Raw genomic sequence first — 17203 nt, 5'->3', positions numbered from 1 at the left:
GACATTTAGCCTCTAGGCTAAAAAGAGCGTTAGAATTGTTGAAATTGCTCTGTAAATTACACAATTGAATTACACAAAAAGAGCCAAGAGGAGGAGCCAGAAATTGATTTATCTGACTGACTAGCTTTTTGTGTCTTTGTAGCTTCGATCAAATTGATTATGTTAATATTTTATAATCCATTCACTATGAAAAAAGTCAAAAACATTTCGATCGATCTGTGTATTGTTTATAAGTACTTGACCTGTCCCTCTTCACTGTATTATAAAAAGAAAAAGACAAAATACATATAAAAGAGCGTCCCACTACCGTCCCACCTTAGCGTCCCACTACCGTCCCACCTTAGCGTCCCACTACCGTCCCACCTTAGCGTCCCACTACAGTCCCACCTTAGCGTCCCACTACCGTCCCACCTTAGCGTCCCACTACCGTCCCACCTTAGCGTCCCACTACCGTCCCACCTTAGCGTCCCACCTTAGCGTCCCACTACCGTCCCACCTGAGCGTCCCACCGTCCCACGTCCCACTTCTCCAGTATGCCGTTGATTTCATCTAAATAGAAGGAAAAGAAAAAAAAGTTGGAAGAAAAAAACAAAACAAAGAAAAAGAGACACCAATTGAGAGAGAAAAGTTTGTTGATGTTTTTCAAGTTGACGATAAACGAGGAAAAACCAGTTATCACACTTTTACTCGTATAATGTAGGATATATCTTTCTCGTTCAGAGTTTTCTATATTTTCCTCGCCTCAGAAAATATGAAGAAAAATCTAAACCTAAAAAATATACCGTGCGAAAACTATTACGTAAAAGACGATCCTTTTTAGCTTGAACTTGCTCTAAACTCCTAGAAGTCTGCATTCTCAAAATATTGACGCTACTTGACAAAGTAAAATTGTACGAAAAGTTTTGAAAAACTTATGTAATGTAAAATAGAGGGGTTTAGGGACAAGTGGAAATTAAGATAAAGCTTGTTAGTGTGGTCATTTAGCTTGTATTGTTATGTATCCAAATTAATATTTAGTTGTATTTAAATGTATCATTTCAAAAGTTATTTCATTGTTAAGCTTAAATTGAAAAAAAATGCACTTTTCTTGTAAGAACCATGAATTTTTTTTCAGACTAGCCTTTTATTATCTCACCAGCCAATTGAACATTAACTTGCTCGTGTTTCTGGAACGATTTGCGATTCGTGAAAAGTGTTTTATTTACCAAGCTCCCGAAATGGGTTGCAGACAGTTAAGAGCTGAAAAACCAATGTGGGACAAAGTTTTATCAGCCACTGGCTACAACAAACACTAGCTCCTTGACAGCATCAGTAGGTAATTCTAGGCCAATTCACATTCAAGTCTGTAAGCCAGTATCAAAAAAACTAATGTCTGTGTCAAAAAGGCGAGCCGTGTTTTTATTTGTTTTTATAAGCCATAACTTTCCAACCAGTTGTCGTATAATAAGAACTTTGGTATCGTTTATGAATTCCACAGATAACTTTTTCAAAGTTTTACCAAGAAAGTGAAGAAAAACGAGGAAGAGAATGTCTATGCCCAATTGAACTGTTTATACGGGTGAATCAAATGGTCCAAGGGTCGCGGTGCTTCTAAATAGCTACCAGCGGTATTCAGTCAAAAATGAGCGTGATGTAACGTACCCTTTCCTATATGGAATGGCCGTATAGCACTTTTCGATTTCGAGATAAAGCGCCGCTCCCTAAAATCTTTTTAAGCCAATAAAAATAAAATTCTGTAGACTTTATTAACAGAATCTATATTTGGGATTGAAAACATTAAGAAAAACATTTACTGAAATATGAGTAGGCGTACGAAAAAGAAATATACCTGATAGTAGTTCTCAATGACGGTATTCGGATCCTTCTTATTGAAACCAAGATGGCGGATGACGGTTCGTCCTTTTGGTAAATTTAGCATTCGTATCTATAGCAAGGCAAAGAATGGAATGGGTAAAAAGAGCACAATAGATTCTATTCTTCAGATTACTTAACGAAGACAGGTTTGAACAAGGTTTTCTTGGTTCCGAATTTCATCGGGTTTCTTTTGAAAAATTTTGAAACTACTTCAGGCGTACAAACCTCCGCGAGCAGAAACTTTCGCGATTTTCGCAAATTTTAGTCCTTTTCGTGAAAGTAAATGTATTTGAAAATTCTTGAGAGGCTAATTCGCAAAAGTTTATGCACGCGAAAAGAAAATCTGAAAAGAAAATTTACTCAAATTTTCCTCTTTGATGAAAACAAAGACAAAATTTAGTGTAGATATTATGCAAAAGTCCGTCAATTTTGGTTTGTGCACATTTGAACGACACTAGTTTTATGCACCGAAAACCTGAATTTTCTATTAAAAATATACCTCATTCGCGAAAGTTTATGCTTGAGAAAATTTTTTTTGTCAAATTCGCGAAGGTAAAATGTCGTAGATTTCGCGATTTTTCGATCTCGCGAAAGTTTCTGCTCGCGAAAGTTTGTACACCTGAAGTATTCTCTGTATAGCAATGTCCTTTTCAAAATTGATGGCATGCAATCTGAAAAAAAACATTTCCTAAATTCTCACCTTTGTCTCATTGCTATTTGAATCTTTATTAAACTTTTCTTCTGATTTTGGTAATTTTCTAAACAAAGAAAAACATTTGCAAAGATGAGATTAGCCACAATATAATATGAAGTCATGCTTGAAGATTATGAACACGTTACTCTATAATAAGAAGAGGTAAAGAATCCTCCTAAGGGACACGGACTTTCTAAAAACGGTAGATTTTCAAACTGGAAATTAAACTATATTGCAGTTTCAATATTTTAACCGAAACAATTATTTTTTTCAATGTTTACATTTTTGTCCTACTCGGCCTCGTTTTCATGTTGGAAAAAATAAACTCGGGAAAGGTGTATTCTACCACACGAAAAGACTTCATTAAGATATGTTTTTTATAAGCATACAAAAATGCAAAAACTGGCACGGAAATGTTTAGATCGAGAGAACGACAAGGCTGAAAAATACTTGAAGGATGCTAATATCCTGATCGAAATTTTCAGACTGGAAATTAAACGATATTGCAGTTTCAATCTTGAACCTTTAAAACTGAAACAATTATTTCGTTAATTTATCTATCACACGCCAAGACTTCATTAAGAAAAATGTTTGCTAGACGACTAATTCAGACATAGTAGAAACTAGACGGTTCCCGTCGTTGCAAACGCCGGTTTAGCTTGCCCATCAAAAGCCCTTAGGATGGCAAAGATGGTACTGTTGATGCTCTCTAACTTTTTTTTAAGGGGGGATTTGAATTAGTTTTTTATCAAGTATCAATTTTTTTTCATATTCGAATCAACCCCCTGGCAAAATTTGGGCTAGCGTTACAGAAATTTTTCATAAACTCATTTTAGTATTGTAAGATAAAGCAAAAAGTAATGGAGGGACCAATTTTAGTTTATACGAGCTAAATCCCGTAACAATAATCGTATTAACATTTAACGCCTATACTACTGTATTACACACATTATAAACGAATCCAGTCTACAAGCAAATTTTAGGAAAATTCCAAAAAATCCGTAAAATCACAGCCAAAAACGGCCAAAATCGGAAACTGGAGCCTCAAGGTAATGCTTAGCATATGCTTTAGATGTTTGCAATATCTAAACCTAGCTAGACATACTTATAAGCATAATGCTTATTAAAAAAAACATGATAATATTATACTTACAACTGCAGGTATTCCACGAATTCTTTCACTTCCTACCAATAGACGGCGAAGAGGAATTACTTTAAAAACCAGATGATAAGAATCTCAAAAGTTTACAGCTTTTGGGAAAAGAGTAAAACTGATTAGAGGTTAATTTTAAGTTGACTAAATTACGTAGCGTCCACCATTATGGAATCAAACGTTCCATTTGCGAAAGGAGTCGCCCGTACAATTTCAAACGTTTGTTTTTATAATGCTAAGTAACTTAGGCAAAACCTGAAAGACCTCTATTTAACGTAGACATAATTTTGAATTTTTTGGGAATCCAAAAATTCTTCAAAACTACAATCTTTGACAGAATATAATATCAAAAGCCTTAAAAGAGTGTACTTTACCCATCCCCCCCCCAATATACTGGAGGAAGGGGTTTTCCTAGGGTAAAAAACTGAGAAAAAAAACAATTGTAGTTTGCAAGAATGTTAGGGAAGAAAAGTTCGATACAAAATACCAAATTCAAACAAATGTACAAAATGTTTCAACAACATATTAACCAAATACAACTAACCTCTTCAAGTAGATTGCCTTGCAGCAAACATTCTATTGTATGGTTACGATTCCAATACTGATCCGCAAAATCCTATAAATTAAAAGATAAATAAAAACGTCTGCTTTAGTCCGGTGCATTTTCGCGAGACTTTAATTCGCACTTCCGTGAAATCGTCTGAGATTGCTGACTCAGAAGAATACCAGATGAAATTCTGAAAGAGAACGAAATATTATGAACAGAGTTGATATTACCTTTTTGTTCGTTATCTCGAGAAGAAGGTGTATCGATTAACAATAAAGCTTTAAACTTACTTGCACCATCTTACAGTCAAACTTTTCCAAGTTTTGTAAGACATGCATGTCATCCCAGTCTTTGTCATACATCAAAATATCGTACAAATGGCTTAAAAATAATACGAAGACTCCTCAAACAATGTCAGTAAAAGGACAAAGTAACGGTTATTTTCTCTTTCATGAAGACAATATCGACAAATAGTGATTCTGCGGACACAAAAAAAAACATTGTGAAATTCCATTCATTTTTGAGAAAGGAGAAAAATGAAGTAATTGACGTTTGTGAAACTTTGAACTTGATAAATTTCATTTTTTTTAAGTTTTAATATTTTGGACCGTGTAGCAATTCTAAGTTAGTTCTTTATTTCTTGATATTTCACTCGAATATTTTGAAGTAAAAAATTCGAAATGTTAAATGAAGCCTCTTCTCCAGTTTACATGTGTATTCATTTAAAATGATATGTGTCATCTGACGTAATTGGCAATAAACCTCGTAGGTAAAAAAGTTATATTTTATTTGATACTCTTTTGCATAAGTATCATCTTGTTTGATGAAAATATCAACGTACCTTTTCAGTGTGCTCGCACATATGAAATCGTTCCTCAAACCTCGACGTAAATCTTGCTAAGATAGAAGATAGAAGAAAAACTTAAACGATCGTTTCCAATTTATCCTTGATCGAAAAGCAGATTTCATTGAGACTGTTTTACTAAATAAAAAAGAAACAACTCAGTTCAAAACCAAGGAAAAAACGAAAATGATGAAGATTGATCGACTTCCTCAAAGTTTTGAGCAGATACGATAGGATGAAAAACAGACGTTCTATCTAGATTGAAATTGAGGATTGAGAGGAAACTAATGTTACATACCTTTGCTAATTCGAATATAGTTTCATTTAACTTGAAGTCCACTAAGCTATCAATATACTTTTTGAACATCGGCTAAAAAAATAAACTGAAATTGTAAATAAAAGTAATGGATTGGTGGCGAAACGATAGTTTGACAGCGATTGTAAAACTATGGATGAAAAAATTCCAATGTTTAAAATAATTAAGCTTACCAAAAGTTTGTGGTTGAAACCTTGAACAGAAATGACATTGAATTCCTCAATTGAATGATAATTGTTCTGGCTGAAAAAAAGAGGAAATACTCAGTTATCCTAATCAAATCTTTTCACAGTAAAAATGAAAATTTAAATAAGTTTGAGTTTATCGACCCAGTGATATTCATATCGGAAGTTTATCGTTACTTGGATAACGATGATGGAAGAAGAATTTGTCGATCCAAGCCACGATATTAACTTCCAATATGTATATAAAAATGAAAAATCAATGAAGTTTTATTACAGCAAACCCGCCTAAATCCATTTTAATGTTACGCGATTAAAAGTCTAAATCGGCTCTGATTAGTTTTTTGAAGTCACCAAAGAACAAAAAACTTGACTTACGCTAATTGTGCCAAATTTGCTTCATGTCTCATCTCAGAAAAAACGTAATAATTTGCAAAATTAGCAAGCGCTCGACTGGTCGTACTAAAAATAAAAAAATTATAAGAATAATCCAATGACAAGGAGAAACGTGTTCTTCTTTTCTTGACGAATTAGTTCTTTCTATAGTAATATAATAAAGCAAATTTAAAATGCTCCCTTATTGTAATCAGTTACCGAGAAGCTAAATGCAGAGAAAATTAAAAAATCCCCCAAAATAATATCCAGAAACCAAAATTACACATTCTTCGTATTCTCATTTTGGTACAAAAAAAAGTTCCCTATAGCGGTTGCTTTTGCAATCAATTGTTATTTTCGACCCGAACACTCTAAAAAGATTCCTTACAAATCTCCAGTGGTGCCAAAATGATTGACTTGAACTTTGAAATGGACAATAGCTTGAAAAAGAGAAGACATTAAAAAATGTATCGTTAAAAATGATCTAAAGTTAAATATATAGGTGGATAAGCATAAAGCGATATAATTTGTAGTCAAGCTTCCAATCTAGAGTATTGCCAGAAGCGATATTGGGTAAAAACATCGGTCTTTGCCGATTGATTTTGATATTCTCAAATCAATAAAATTGTTTTATTATCAAATGAAAAAGTATTCAAATCTGATTGGAGGTAACTAAACGACGTGCTACGAGTTAATTTGCAACAAAGCATTTGGATAAGTGTAGGAAACTTTTGAACAGAGGTTGTCTGTCACGTCTGAAATCCAGGCCATTTATTAAGCTTTATCCAGATTTAAACTATACCTTTTGGTAAGAGGAATCGATCATCTTGTTTGTGCCACACTTTACATTTCTTTGTTTCGTGTATCAGTGATGGATAGCGCTAAAATATTTAAAGTTTATTTCACGATTATTCAAATGATCATGCCGTGCTCTCAGATTTTTGAGATGATGGAATCGTTTGTGCAGTAATGCGTACCGAGAATGAAATATATCTTTTATGCCGCTCAATCTCTTGATGGACAGAACTTATATCGTATCACCAAGTTGCGGTCGCTTTGATTTAGATAATGTAGACAAAATAAATGGGTGAAACAGACCTTTTCATAAATTACGTCACGAACATCTCTTGCCTCGTTTTGAGATTATTGCCAAGGTGATTAACTCAAAGCGGATTTTATTAAAACTACTTTATATTTATAAAAAAATCATTTGATGTCTCAAGGGACATAATCGCCTTGGTAATTGTTTTGAATGCGAGGCAAGTGATGTTCGTGACGTAATTTATGAAAAGGTCTATTATTTGGCATTATCAATCAAATAAGGTGAAACCATATTCAAAGAGTGCTCGATAAAACCAACCAGGAGTAGAGCTTCTTTAATCAAAAATATATTTCAAAACCAAAAAATTTAAAAATCCATAACTCGGAGTTTCATGCTCTAAGCAATCATCAGATGTAACTAAAAAATTAAAAAGCTGTGTGAAAACATGTGTTACAAAGTTGGTAAAATGCTGATTAAAAAGTCGTAAAAAAGTGATAAAATCGTAAAACTATGAATTGTCACGAAGGACATCAAATGTGTCCGGAGGGACGTCTTTAAAGTTTTTTAAAAAGAATTTGCTCATATGACGGCACGTGGAGATTAGTTCGGTTCTTTTGTTTATAAGTTTGTCTTTTGAAGTAATTATGTGGTACTTTTCGGTCATGCAAAGGTTGCACGATTTGCCCCCATTTGAATAGGGTTTTGCATGATCGATGACTTTCCAGGATAACAGGGGAGAAATGTTTTTGCGCTGTAGTTTCCATACGTGCTTTGAAAGTTCAGTGGAATTCTCTTTTTCCTCATACCTAAAAGTATGTTTGTGTTGGTTCCATCTCGTTTTGAATGTATTTTCGGTAAGGCCGATGTAGTTGACACCCTCGTCGTCTGGGGAGGATTTTACCGTGCATTGGTATATTAAATGCTTATCCAGACAGTTTCCGTTTAGAGGACATTCATTTTTTGCACGACAGTTGCAGGTTTCATGGGTGGTATCATTGGCTGTTTTGCGGTTGAGAACTTTTCTATTATGGGATGAAATAATGCTCGAGACATTTGGGAGGCAGCTGTAGCTGACCTTGGGGTTATTTCTGTTGAACAGCTTGTGTAACCTGTGCGTTTTTGGAAAGTTTTTGCTCACGATTGATAGGAAACGTTTTGCGACATCGGTTCTGACGTTGAGATTGAATGGCGGATTAAACCAGATGATTTTACGTTTTCTGTTTTTCTTCTTTTTGTTGATTGTTTTCTTCTTGAATTCGAGTTTTGACTTGTACCCGCTGCTACTTAGTGCGTCGTTATAAAGTGCAGAAGCTCGTTTAAATATCGATTTGTTAGAGGAAATCTTGTTGTCTGAGACAACGAGATGGAACCAACACAAACATACTTTTAGGTATGAGGAAAAAGAGAATTCCACTGAACTTTCAAAGCACGTATGGAAACTACAGCGCAAAAACATTTCTCCCCTGTTATCCTGGAAAGTCATCGATCATGCAAAACCCTATTCAAATGGGGGCAAATCGTGCAATCTTTGCATGACCGAAAAGTACCACATAATTACTTCAAAAGACAAACTTATAAACAAAAGAACCGAACTAATCTCCACGTGCCGTCATATGAGCAAATTCTTTTTAAAAAACTTTAAAGACGTCCCTCCGGACACATTTGATGTCCTTCGTGACAATTCATAGTTTTACGATTTTATCACTTTTTTACGACTTTTTAATCAGCATTTTACCAACTTTGTAACATATGTTTTCACACAGCTTTTTAATTTTTTAGTTACATCTGATGATTGCTTAGAGCATGAAACTCCGAGTTATGGATTTTTAAATTTTTTGGTTTTGAAATATATTTTTGATTATTTGGCATTATGAATGTTTTTTGTTGAAGGAAACCTAATGATAGTTAAAAATTAGGGTTTTGTGAACACAACATTCTTATTTCCAGACTCCTGAAGATCGAAAAGGTTTCTGTTTACATTAATACCTTCTTCTTGTGTAATGCTTTGATGTTAAACTCGGTTGCTGAAAAAAAAAGAGCAAAATGATAAAAAAATTGCACTATATGAAAAATGTTGGAATATAATTCAGCGATATACAAATCAGACGGTTCTTAACTACAAATTGTACTCATTTTTGACACAGACAGATAAAGATGTATTTAGTTTATCCAACAGTTCAGTAAATAACTCATTACCTAAGTATGGATTATCAGATGGCAAATGCAGTTCTTTGTTTGGTATGTTATCTAAAAAAAAAATGTTTCTCGCGATTCTATGTTTCATCTTTGGCTAGTGAAAAATATAACTATAATTTGAACTGTCTTACCTCTATTTCCCCTTTCTTTAGGCAATTTAGCATGGTTGGTGAATTGAAGGTTAAGCAGTTACTAGTCGGATTCCGTACGAAAATTAAAAAGTGTGAAAACCTTGAGGGCTGCCAAGAGTTTGAATGCATTTAAAAAGGTACTATGATTAGTAGACGTATTCAATAACCTGCGTGTCTAATAATGAATATATAATTATGTTTATAAACGGTAGCATCTCACATTTTTGCGGATCGATCCAGCTTTCTGGTATATCTGTAAAACAAAGATAAGTTAAGGGTGAAATTATGAGAAAAATATTTGTCTAACCAATACCATCAATTCGGAAAAGGATGGATATCTCTTATGCGGTGATGCTTAGGGTAGCAGTGGATGCATTCTGGAAAAACAATAATTTGGAACTTTACTGCAAGATACCTCGCATAACATCGGCAATTCCCGAACAACGTTTTCGGTTTAATGGTCACTGCTAACAACGTAAAAATGGGTTGTCTTCAGAACTTGTCCTACGGGAGCCAATACATGACTCTACATTAGGTGGCATGCCAAATAAAACCCACAATGATCAACTGAGAGCTGGTTGTTCCAAAGAAGTCCTTCCCAACGCCACGGGAAAATGAGAACAATGCAAAGAAAGTAGAATTGCTACCTCAATCTGGTAAGGCAAGTGTGAAAACTACATAATGGAGATCTTCTTCTTTTCTATCAAAATGAGATTACCTTTGATGGAGTATTCCGTTTTGAACCATGGCTCAGTTTCCTCTTCAGCCAGATGTTGAAGTATTTTTGAAGAGATGACGATGTTAACTGTTTCGGCTGTTAACATGTTCAACATCTCTGCAATGACCTGATAGGTAGAATATTTAATGTGTTTTCTTCAATAGATTACAAATGACAATCAAAAATATATTCATACGATTTTTGCAAATATAAAGCAAACTTAGTGTCAACCAAAATATCGTTCCAGATTTTTTCTAATATTTTACGGAAAAAACTATGCTATCGAGCTATCGTAAAATTATTTCTCGCTTTTCACTCAAACTATTATGATAACTATTAATTAGTATAGTAGTAAATGGTCCTCGTGATCTACGAGACTGCAAGTGAAGATTCCTAACTGCATCAAATTCAATATATTTACCTCTGGTTTGTAGGAAAATGCTCCATATTTTCCTTTGATCCAATGCTCTTCAGGGTAATGCTAAAACGAAAATCCGTGTACAAATATAACTACTGGTTGTACAGGTTTTTTATGTTTGGTTAAGATACGTAATTCCTGCCTTCATTGTAGCAAACGTTCGATTTGTATTTTAGATAAGGTTTACCATAAATGAGATTTACATGAAGCAATTTCCATGAAATCAAAATTCAACCTCTCAAGCTACGTAGGAGAGTTACAATGTGTATTAGTTTGAAAAGTAAAAAAAAAGGCAAGCAAAGATTAACAAAGACACCTGCATGTCCACAACAATGTTTTCAACCAGATCTTCGGGTTCTTCCTGAAAAAAAGTGAGGGAGAAGAAAAGTACTCAAAATTCCTCATCAACCACAATTAAATTAATCAAACTTTTCCCAACTTTCTTCAAGGAAAAATAATTGCATAAAAAGCCATGACAAAAATGTATTATGGGAAATTATTGATCACCAATTATTATAATCTCCAAAGTATTCGAGCCAATAAAAGTCGACCTTTAATATGAACAATCATATGAAATGTTACTAAATGCTATTTGTATCAGTTCGAAAAACTCACCGGTTCTACATATCGAAAGGCTATTTCTGTTGATTGTCTTATCTCGTTGAAAATCCTAAAGATTTGAATTGAGGAAATATTATGTCTTGTTAGATCTAGATGGATATAATAGTTAACTATTGCAACTAGTTGCTCAGCATAAGGAGACTGAAAATAACTCACTTGCAACCAATCAGCTGTTGGGTTTATCATGATATGATGTAATGTAAGTAGTCAATACATCTGACCAGAAGACATTGCAATGTTGCATATCATTAGTAAAAACATACAAATAAAAACATCGAATTCGAGCTACCTTTCTGATGGCCCATCTCTTTTCAACATTGCAAGGTATTGAAAGATCAAAATCACAATCTAAATAGTTTAAGGTATAAAATGAGCTTAGTAAAGCTCAAATTGCAGATGTATAACGATAACCTTAGTATACATTCACTCACTATCTGGATAATGCTATCACTTTATCTTACTAACATTCTGTTAATTGGTAGTATGAAGGTTTCGATCATAGACTTGCACCGTAATGGACTGTGTTCGAATCCCAAGCACTTCCAGGCAGGGTGGAAATGTAGTGATAGACTCTTTTCGTTCACTCATATAATGTAATTTAGCTTGTATCAAGTTCACTCGAACATACGAAAAACTGTTTTGCCCAAAACATCCCGAAGGAACCAATCACAAGCCTTGTCATGTAAGCTAACAAAAATCCCAAGGCTAAGAAAGTTTTTTACTATTTTGCATACATGGATTTTTAAGATTTTTTCCTGTAAGGTTAATCAAGAAAGAAATATATATCAATGATACCTCTTCTATGTGACCAATGCCAGAGTTGGTCAAATAAAGGTCCATGTAAAATTCAGCATAGTCTTCTCTACGATTACAGCTAGCACAAAGACTAGATATGTATCCTCTAAAAGGTACAAGAACAGATGATGAAAATTCTATGATCAAACAGATGTTTATTGCTTAGTTCAATAACTAATCTCAGCATTTTCTTACTCAATTTCAAAGATATATACAAAATAATCTTTTTTTAATCTTTCGAAATTGACCAAAAATGGCACAAACCTATTAAGTAGACAAGGGTGCAAACTTCCTTTCGACTTGTGATTTAATAACCAAACTATGTAATCCGTTGGGGATGACCTTAAAAGAATGAGAGATATTTTATTAGTATTAGTTTTTTGAGCAAACTGGACTTTATTATTTGACATAACCATCTGATTTTTTTTAATATTTGAAATTGGAAATTGAGGCGGTAAAAACACATGAATTTTAATACTGATACTTTAAGTAAAAACTAATAAACCTCTACCCATAATCCTTCAGGTCACTTGATATGATCCACTCCAATTGTAATAAATTTTGGTCTGCAACTGGTTTTACTATAAAGAGAACAAACACAATGCACATTGGACCTACCTAATGATAAATATAGAATGGAAATAGAAAAGGAAGTAAAATAAGAAAAGTACAGGGAAAAAATAAACAAAAATACGAGAAATAGTTCATTACCAATTCTTGAGACTTAGTTCCAGGTTAATGGAAGGATGACTCAGGATTTAATAAAAAGGTAATGCGATGGAGAATTGTAAAAACGAAAAGGAGCCAAACAGTGGGCTAAGTCAAGCCAGGACAGAGCCAGCCTTTGTTCAAACATAACCTAGTTTTAAAAGATCAATTTTAGAAAAGATGATTATATATTAGACAAGAAACCTCACCCCAGGAAACAGACAAGTAAAACTAAAAGCATACAGAAGCAATTTGGAAACATCATACCGTAGTATATTTTATGAAACTTTTCCAATTCGAAAGGGTTCTACAAGAGAGAAAATAATAATTGTATAATACTTCAGCTAGTCCGAATTACAAAGTGAAATTTAATATTATTACCTCTGATATTTTGAAAAAAAACACTTTCTTTGGATTTTTGAAGAAATGCCACAAAAATTACCTGGAATGGTTTTGAGTATAACTTTTGGACTGATACAGAGTTCCTGATAAATGATGAAATGAAAAAGAGGATAAGTTTTTATGCTAAACATATACAAACATCAAAAGTTGGTAATCTGAAGTACTACAAAAGTAAATACAAACAATTATTATGATATGAAAAACAGATTACAGTGTCATCTCTTTATACATTCAAGAAAAAGTAAAGTAAGGCGCTCTTTAGTGGATGGTGCTTATTAGAGGACGGGGCCAGCCTATTGGAGGGTGGTGCACTTTCCAAAGACAACTGTGTTCAAATTAAGAGCACTAACTTGTGTCCCCCATGGCCTTGGTTATTTAAGGTACTTCATATTTTGAAATGGTACAGCTGGCGACAGTTTGGCCACGATTGCTTGTTATCTCTTATACAGGTTAAAAAAGGACAAAAATCTATGGAAATGTAAATTATGGTTAGTCAAAGCCTAGACCATTCTAACAAGTTGTGCTTTTGAGGTGTAGCACTTACTATAAAGGGTTTCGCTTTTTTAAAGTTTTTGATTCGAGTCATGCCACTCTTTAACTTTATAGAGTGGTACTTATTGGGGGGAAATACAGAAAAGTTGCTACAAAAAGTTTATATTTTCTTATCCTCTTTATTTTGAAGATTTGAAAAATGTATAAATACCTTTTTCCTAAACCTGAGAAATATTTTTTGCACCATTCTTCTAAGGTGTCCAAAGATTCTGAAATAATAGGATTTTAATTAGATTTTAATACTGATCTCTAAATAATTCCTAAAATAATTTTAAAACTAAGAAATTTATATTCTGTTATTATGAGTGCAATGCACCGCTGCTCAAAAATAAGTGTTTTTCTACCTGAATCAACTATGTAGAAATTGATTAAGTTGCCTGGATACACTAAAAAACATAATACATTGCTGCATATGAGTAGGATATTTTTTATGGGGATATTTAAAATCAAAGATAGAATTACCTGTTGAAATGATAGCTAAACTAGTTTGGCAGGTCAAATAGTAGGTTTCAAAGAATTTCCTTAATTCTTTCATGACATCAATACCCTAGAAAAAGAAATAAGTTATGAAAAGTGTGTTCGGCTTTGAATGAATGAATTATTTTAATATAAAAATAATTGGTGTTCCTGCACAGATCAACTCTTCATTCATTTGAGAAAAAGTACTTTTGTTAAAGATTAGATTCAAGTTGGTTAGATAATCGAATTTCAATAAATCAATTGCCTTCAATCTAGTTTAATTACTTCAATCAACGATTCCATTTAAAGGTAGAGATTTTTTGGGCTTAACTGAGTATAAAATGCATAAGAAACCTTAGCCTTCGGTCTATTTATAATCGATTCCTTGTTGCCTAAAATATAGAAAATAAAGGGAAAAAGGGATATTGAAAATATCAATTATTAGAAGAAAATCAGATATAGTTAAAAAATTTGGGACTAATTTGAGGACGAGCTAAAGTTAAAAAAATGATGTTATATTAAAAATCATTTAGTTTGCATACCCCATAAAAAACTTGATAAAGGATGGTCTTTCTTTGCCATATGGCAAAAAAGCTGTTCCAAACGATTATAATCATCTGGAAGTGCCTCGTTGAATTCTGTTGAAAAAGGGGTAAATGGCTATTAGAGTACAAAATATTCAAAACGTCTCCATTATTCAAGATAATCTAAAAGGTTGTAAGAAAAGGAAATATGTTACATTAATGAAGAACAGAAAACATTGTTTGATTTTTATTATAAAGAATTTTTTTTTTTAGCTGATGATTGTCGTGCATACGGGCGGCATGAAACTTAAAGTTCTAAATAATAAATCAAAGTCTCTTTCTTTTAATTTGAACAAGCTCTGATATCATCGAGCACTCTCGGCAGATAAATAGAAAATAGAGTTTTAATATAAAGAATATCATACCACTATCGACTGCTTTGATCTCTCTGCCAACAGCGTCTTCTAACAGTAATGGATTGATGAAAAATTGTGCAAATCTGTAGAAATAAAAAAAATCTACAGATAGAAAATAAAGAGATCCTGAGAAATACTTTTTTTATTTAATGAGAAGAATTTGATCCCATTAGAGACATTGAGATTGTAAATAGCTTTGAAACACAATTATAAAGAATTTTACCTGTCTAGAGCACCTTCAAATCCTTCTGGCTGAGCATGAAAATAGAACACAGTCTATGAAAAGAATAAAACAATAAGGAATCAATTTAAAAAATCTCTGGGAAAGTCTTAGAGTTAGATTGAAACAAAAGCAAAATTAAGTCTGAATATAAAATCTCTTACATTTTCATAATCTGTGTAAGCATTAGAATCTCCTGCATGTTGCTTCAAATATGCCGAGAAATCGTTTTCTGCTGGATATTTTTCACTTCCCATAAAAACCACTAAATATAAAAATGTTTATAGAATGGAGAAAAGGAAGAGAAAATTAAATTGAAAAATAAATACACCACAATTATATGGAAATATAGTTGTAAAGACCAAAACCTGAATCAAAACTACTATTTAATAATCAGACAACAAAAATGAAAGAAAAAAATTATCACTAACTATGTTCAAGAAAGTGAGCAAGCCCTTCAACTGAAGATGGGTCCTGAAAACTTCCGACATTGATGTTAAATGCAGCTGCTGCCTGAAAAGATAAAGGAAGCCTTACATATTATAACTTGGGATATACTATCTGGTTGGGCTTTTGAAATCCATTGTTTTCGAGCCAGAAAGTTCAGTGGGGATGGAAAAAATAGCACAGTATTTTGCAGTGAGGATTTACTTTTCTGATTATTTTCGGCAGGGACAAAAGTTTGAGTATTTATAATTTTTCACGATATTTTAATGTGGTTTTAGCTTATTTTTGCAAGCATGAATAGCAAACGCTACATAAAAGCTTTTTTATAATGAGCCTCTTAAAGTGCATTATTTAAATGCCTTATAAAAAAGCTTTTTATGCTGAAACAATAGTTGCTAATGGATAACTAGAAATTGAAAATAAAAATTAGAAACTGCTACGTCACAATAGTACAATTTTCTTTTTATCATTGTTTATTGCTAAAGAAATGACTTTTGGCAAACATAGAGAATATACGTACTTCTTTTGTTTCCTTTCTGTCCTTTTTCAAACCATCATCCTTGTGGTTTATATCAGATATTAGTAGTACCTTTATGCCATTTTCAAGGTTCAAAATCCTAAAAAAGATTCATTAATCAAAGAGTAATTTTTGTAAATCATGAACTTTTTTACCAACTTTACAATGCTGATAACTGTTTGATTCAGTTCAGCAGTCAAATACTTATTCAGTTGCATTTAACAGTTGTTGTATACAAAGATATTGCTGATATACACTATGGTATAGAACCCTCAGTCTGCAAAAAAAAACTATTCGCCACACTTGTTCTATCTGTTGGTTGAAGTATTTACAGGAAAAATGCTTTCAAAAAGGAGCGTATTGATATATCATATAGATTAGGGAAATGGATTTATTGTTATTATTTTTTTCAGCCAAAAGATATTGTGGAAAAATTAAAAAAATGTTAACGCCAGTAAAACTAGTTTTTTGAATAACTCTTGTTTGAAGTGAAATTTGGACCAGCATTTTAAAACATTATGAGGAGTATTTCGGCAAAAATTATTGTTTGGATTTTGCTGACATCAACAGAAATCAGCAATATTAGAAATTTTTCAATTAAACGCTGACATAGGCGTTTGAAAGCTGTATATCTGATCCTGTACCCCTCCGTCTTTAAAGCAGAGAAGTTCTAGGAATGCCAATTCCAGCTATAACACCCTGTATAGGCGAAGCTATATATTTCAGGCAGCTTATTTGGATACAATATAAACCTCTCCTTAAGAATCTTGTCCTGACTTTTCTGAGATTTTTTCACTATTTTTCCCAGGATTTCTGGCATAAAGGTAGCAAAAATCTTGTGATAACCATCGAAGGGGCTAGAGATGAATCTGTAACCTTTCTCAAGCAAGAGAAAGTGAAGCCTTATGTAAGATTTGCGCCACATTTAGAATGACAGATTGAATCTAGCCTTTTGTTTTTAAGTGGCATATTTTTCTAAATCCGGTGAAAGGTTTTACTTTCAATCTGGGTTACACCTATTGGATAGGAGATAATTGGATTCATTTTCCATCCAGGAGTTTCGGATCCAGCC

At 33.1% G+C, this 17203-nt stretch overlaps 1 protein-coding gene across 1 annotated transcript in view; it reads right to left on the bottom strand.

The window, feature by feature from the left end:
• The window catches only part of LOC136818769 (nardilysin-like), a 64122-nt gene that overhangs the window by 37121 nt on the left and 9798 nt on the right, over positions 1 to 17203 (bottom strand). The window contains exons 2-34 of the mRNA XM_067075008.1: positions 16135 to 16231; positions 15599 to 15680; positions 15332 to 15432; positions 15171 to 15223; positions 14957 to 15030; positions 14550 to 14645; positions 14362 to 14399; positions 14011 to 14095; positions 13700 to 13757; positions 13037 to 13079; positions 12862 to 12901; positions 12398 to 12467; positions 12151 to 12228; positions 11887 to 11992; positions 11381 to 11439; positions 11086 to 11140; positions 10787 to 10831; positions 10474 to 10533; positions 10053 to 10179; positions 9555 to 9587; positions 9204 to 9254; positions 8994 to 9031; positions 6768 to 6846; positions 6354 to 6405; positions 5969 to 6052; positions 5582 to 5651; positions 5391 to 5462; positions 5090 to 5145; positions 4539 to 4629; positions 4246 to 4317; positions 3702 to 3733; positions 2555 to 2612; positions 1829 to 1924 (exon numbers count right to left, since the gene is read on the bottom strand). Coding sequence (XP_066931109.1) covers positions 1829 to 1924; positions 2555 to 2612; positions 3702 to 3733; positions 4246 to 4317; positions 4539 to 4629; positions 5090 to 5145; positions 5391 to 5462; positions 5582 to 5651; positions 5969 to 6052; positions 6354 to 6405; positions 6768 to 6846; positions 8994 to 9031; positions 9204 to 9254; positions 9555 to 9587; positions 10053 to 10179; positions 10474 to 10533; positions 10787 to 10831; positions 11086 to 11140; positions 11381 to 11439; positions 11887 to 11992; positions 12151 to 12228; positions 12398 to 12467; positions 12862 to 12901; positions 13037 to 13079; positions 13700 to 13757; positions 14011 to 14095; positions 14362 to 14399; positions 14550 to 14645; positions 14957 to 15030; positions 15171 to 15223; positions 15332 to 15432; positions 15599 to 15680; positions 16135 to 16231 — 2251 coding nt within the window. The remainder of the gene's footprint in view (positions 1 to 1828; positions 1925 to 2554; positions 2613 to 3701; positions 3734 to 4245; positions 4318 to 4538; positions 4630 to 5089; positions 5146 to 5390; positions 5463 to 5581; positions 5652 to 5968; positions 6053 to 6353; positions 6406 to 6767; positions 6847 to 8993; positions 9032 to 9203; positions 9255 to 9554; positions 9588 to 10052; positions 10180 to 10473; positions 10534 to 10786; positions 10832 to 11085; positions 11141 to 11380; positions 11440 to 11886; positions 11993 to 12150; positions 12229 to 12397; positions 12468 to 12861; positions 12902 to 13036; positions 13080 to 13699; positions 13758 to 14010; positions 14096 to 14361; positions 14400 to 14549; positions 14646 to 14956; positions 15031 to 15170; positions 15224 to 15331; positions 15433 to 15598; positions 15681 to 16134; positions 16232 to 17203) is intronic.

The sequence above is a fragment of the Clytia hemisphaerica genome, unplaced genomic scaffold (genome assembly GCF_902728285.1).
Source record: "Clytia hemisphaerica strain Z4C2 unplaced genomic scaffold, Clytia hemisphaerica genome assembly, whole genome shotgun sequence".
NCBI classification, from domain to species: domain Eukaryota; kingdom Metazoa; phylum Cnidaria; class Hydrozoa; order Leptothecata; family Clytiidae; genus Clytia; species Clytia hemisphaerica.
The sequence above is the reverse complement of the archived record's forward strand: the minus strand, read 5'-3'. Positions and strand labels throughout refer to the sequence as shown.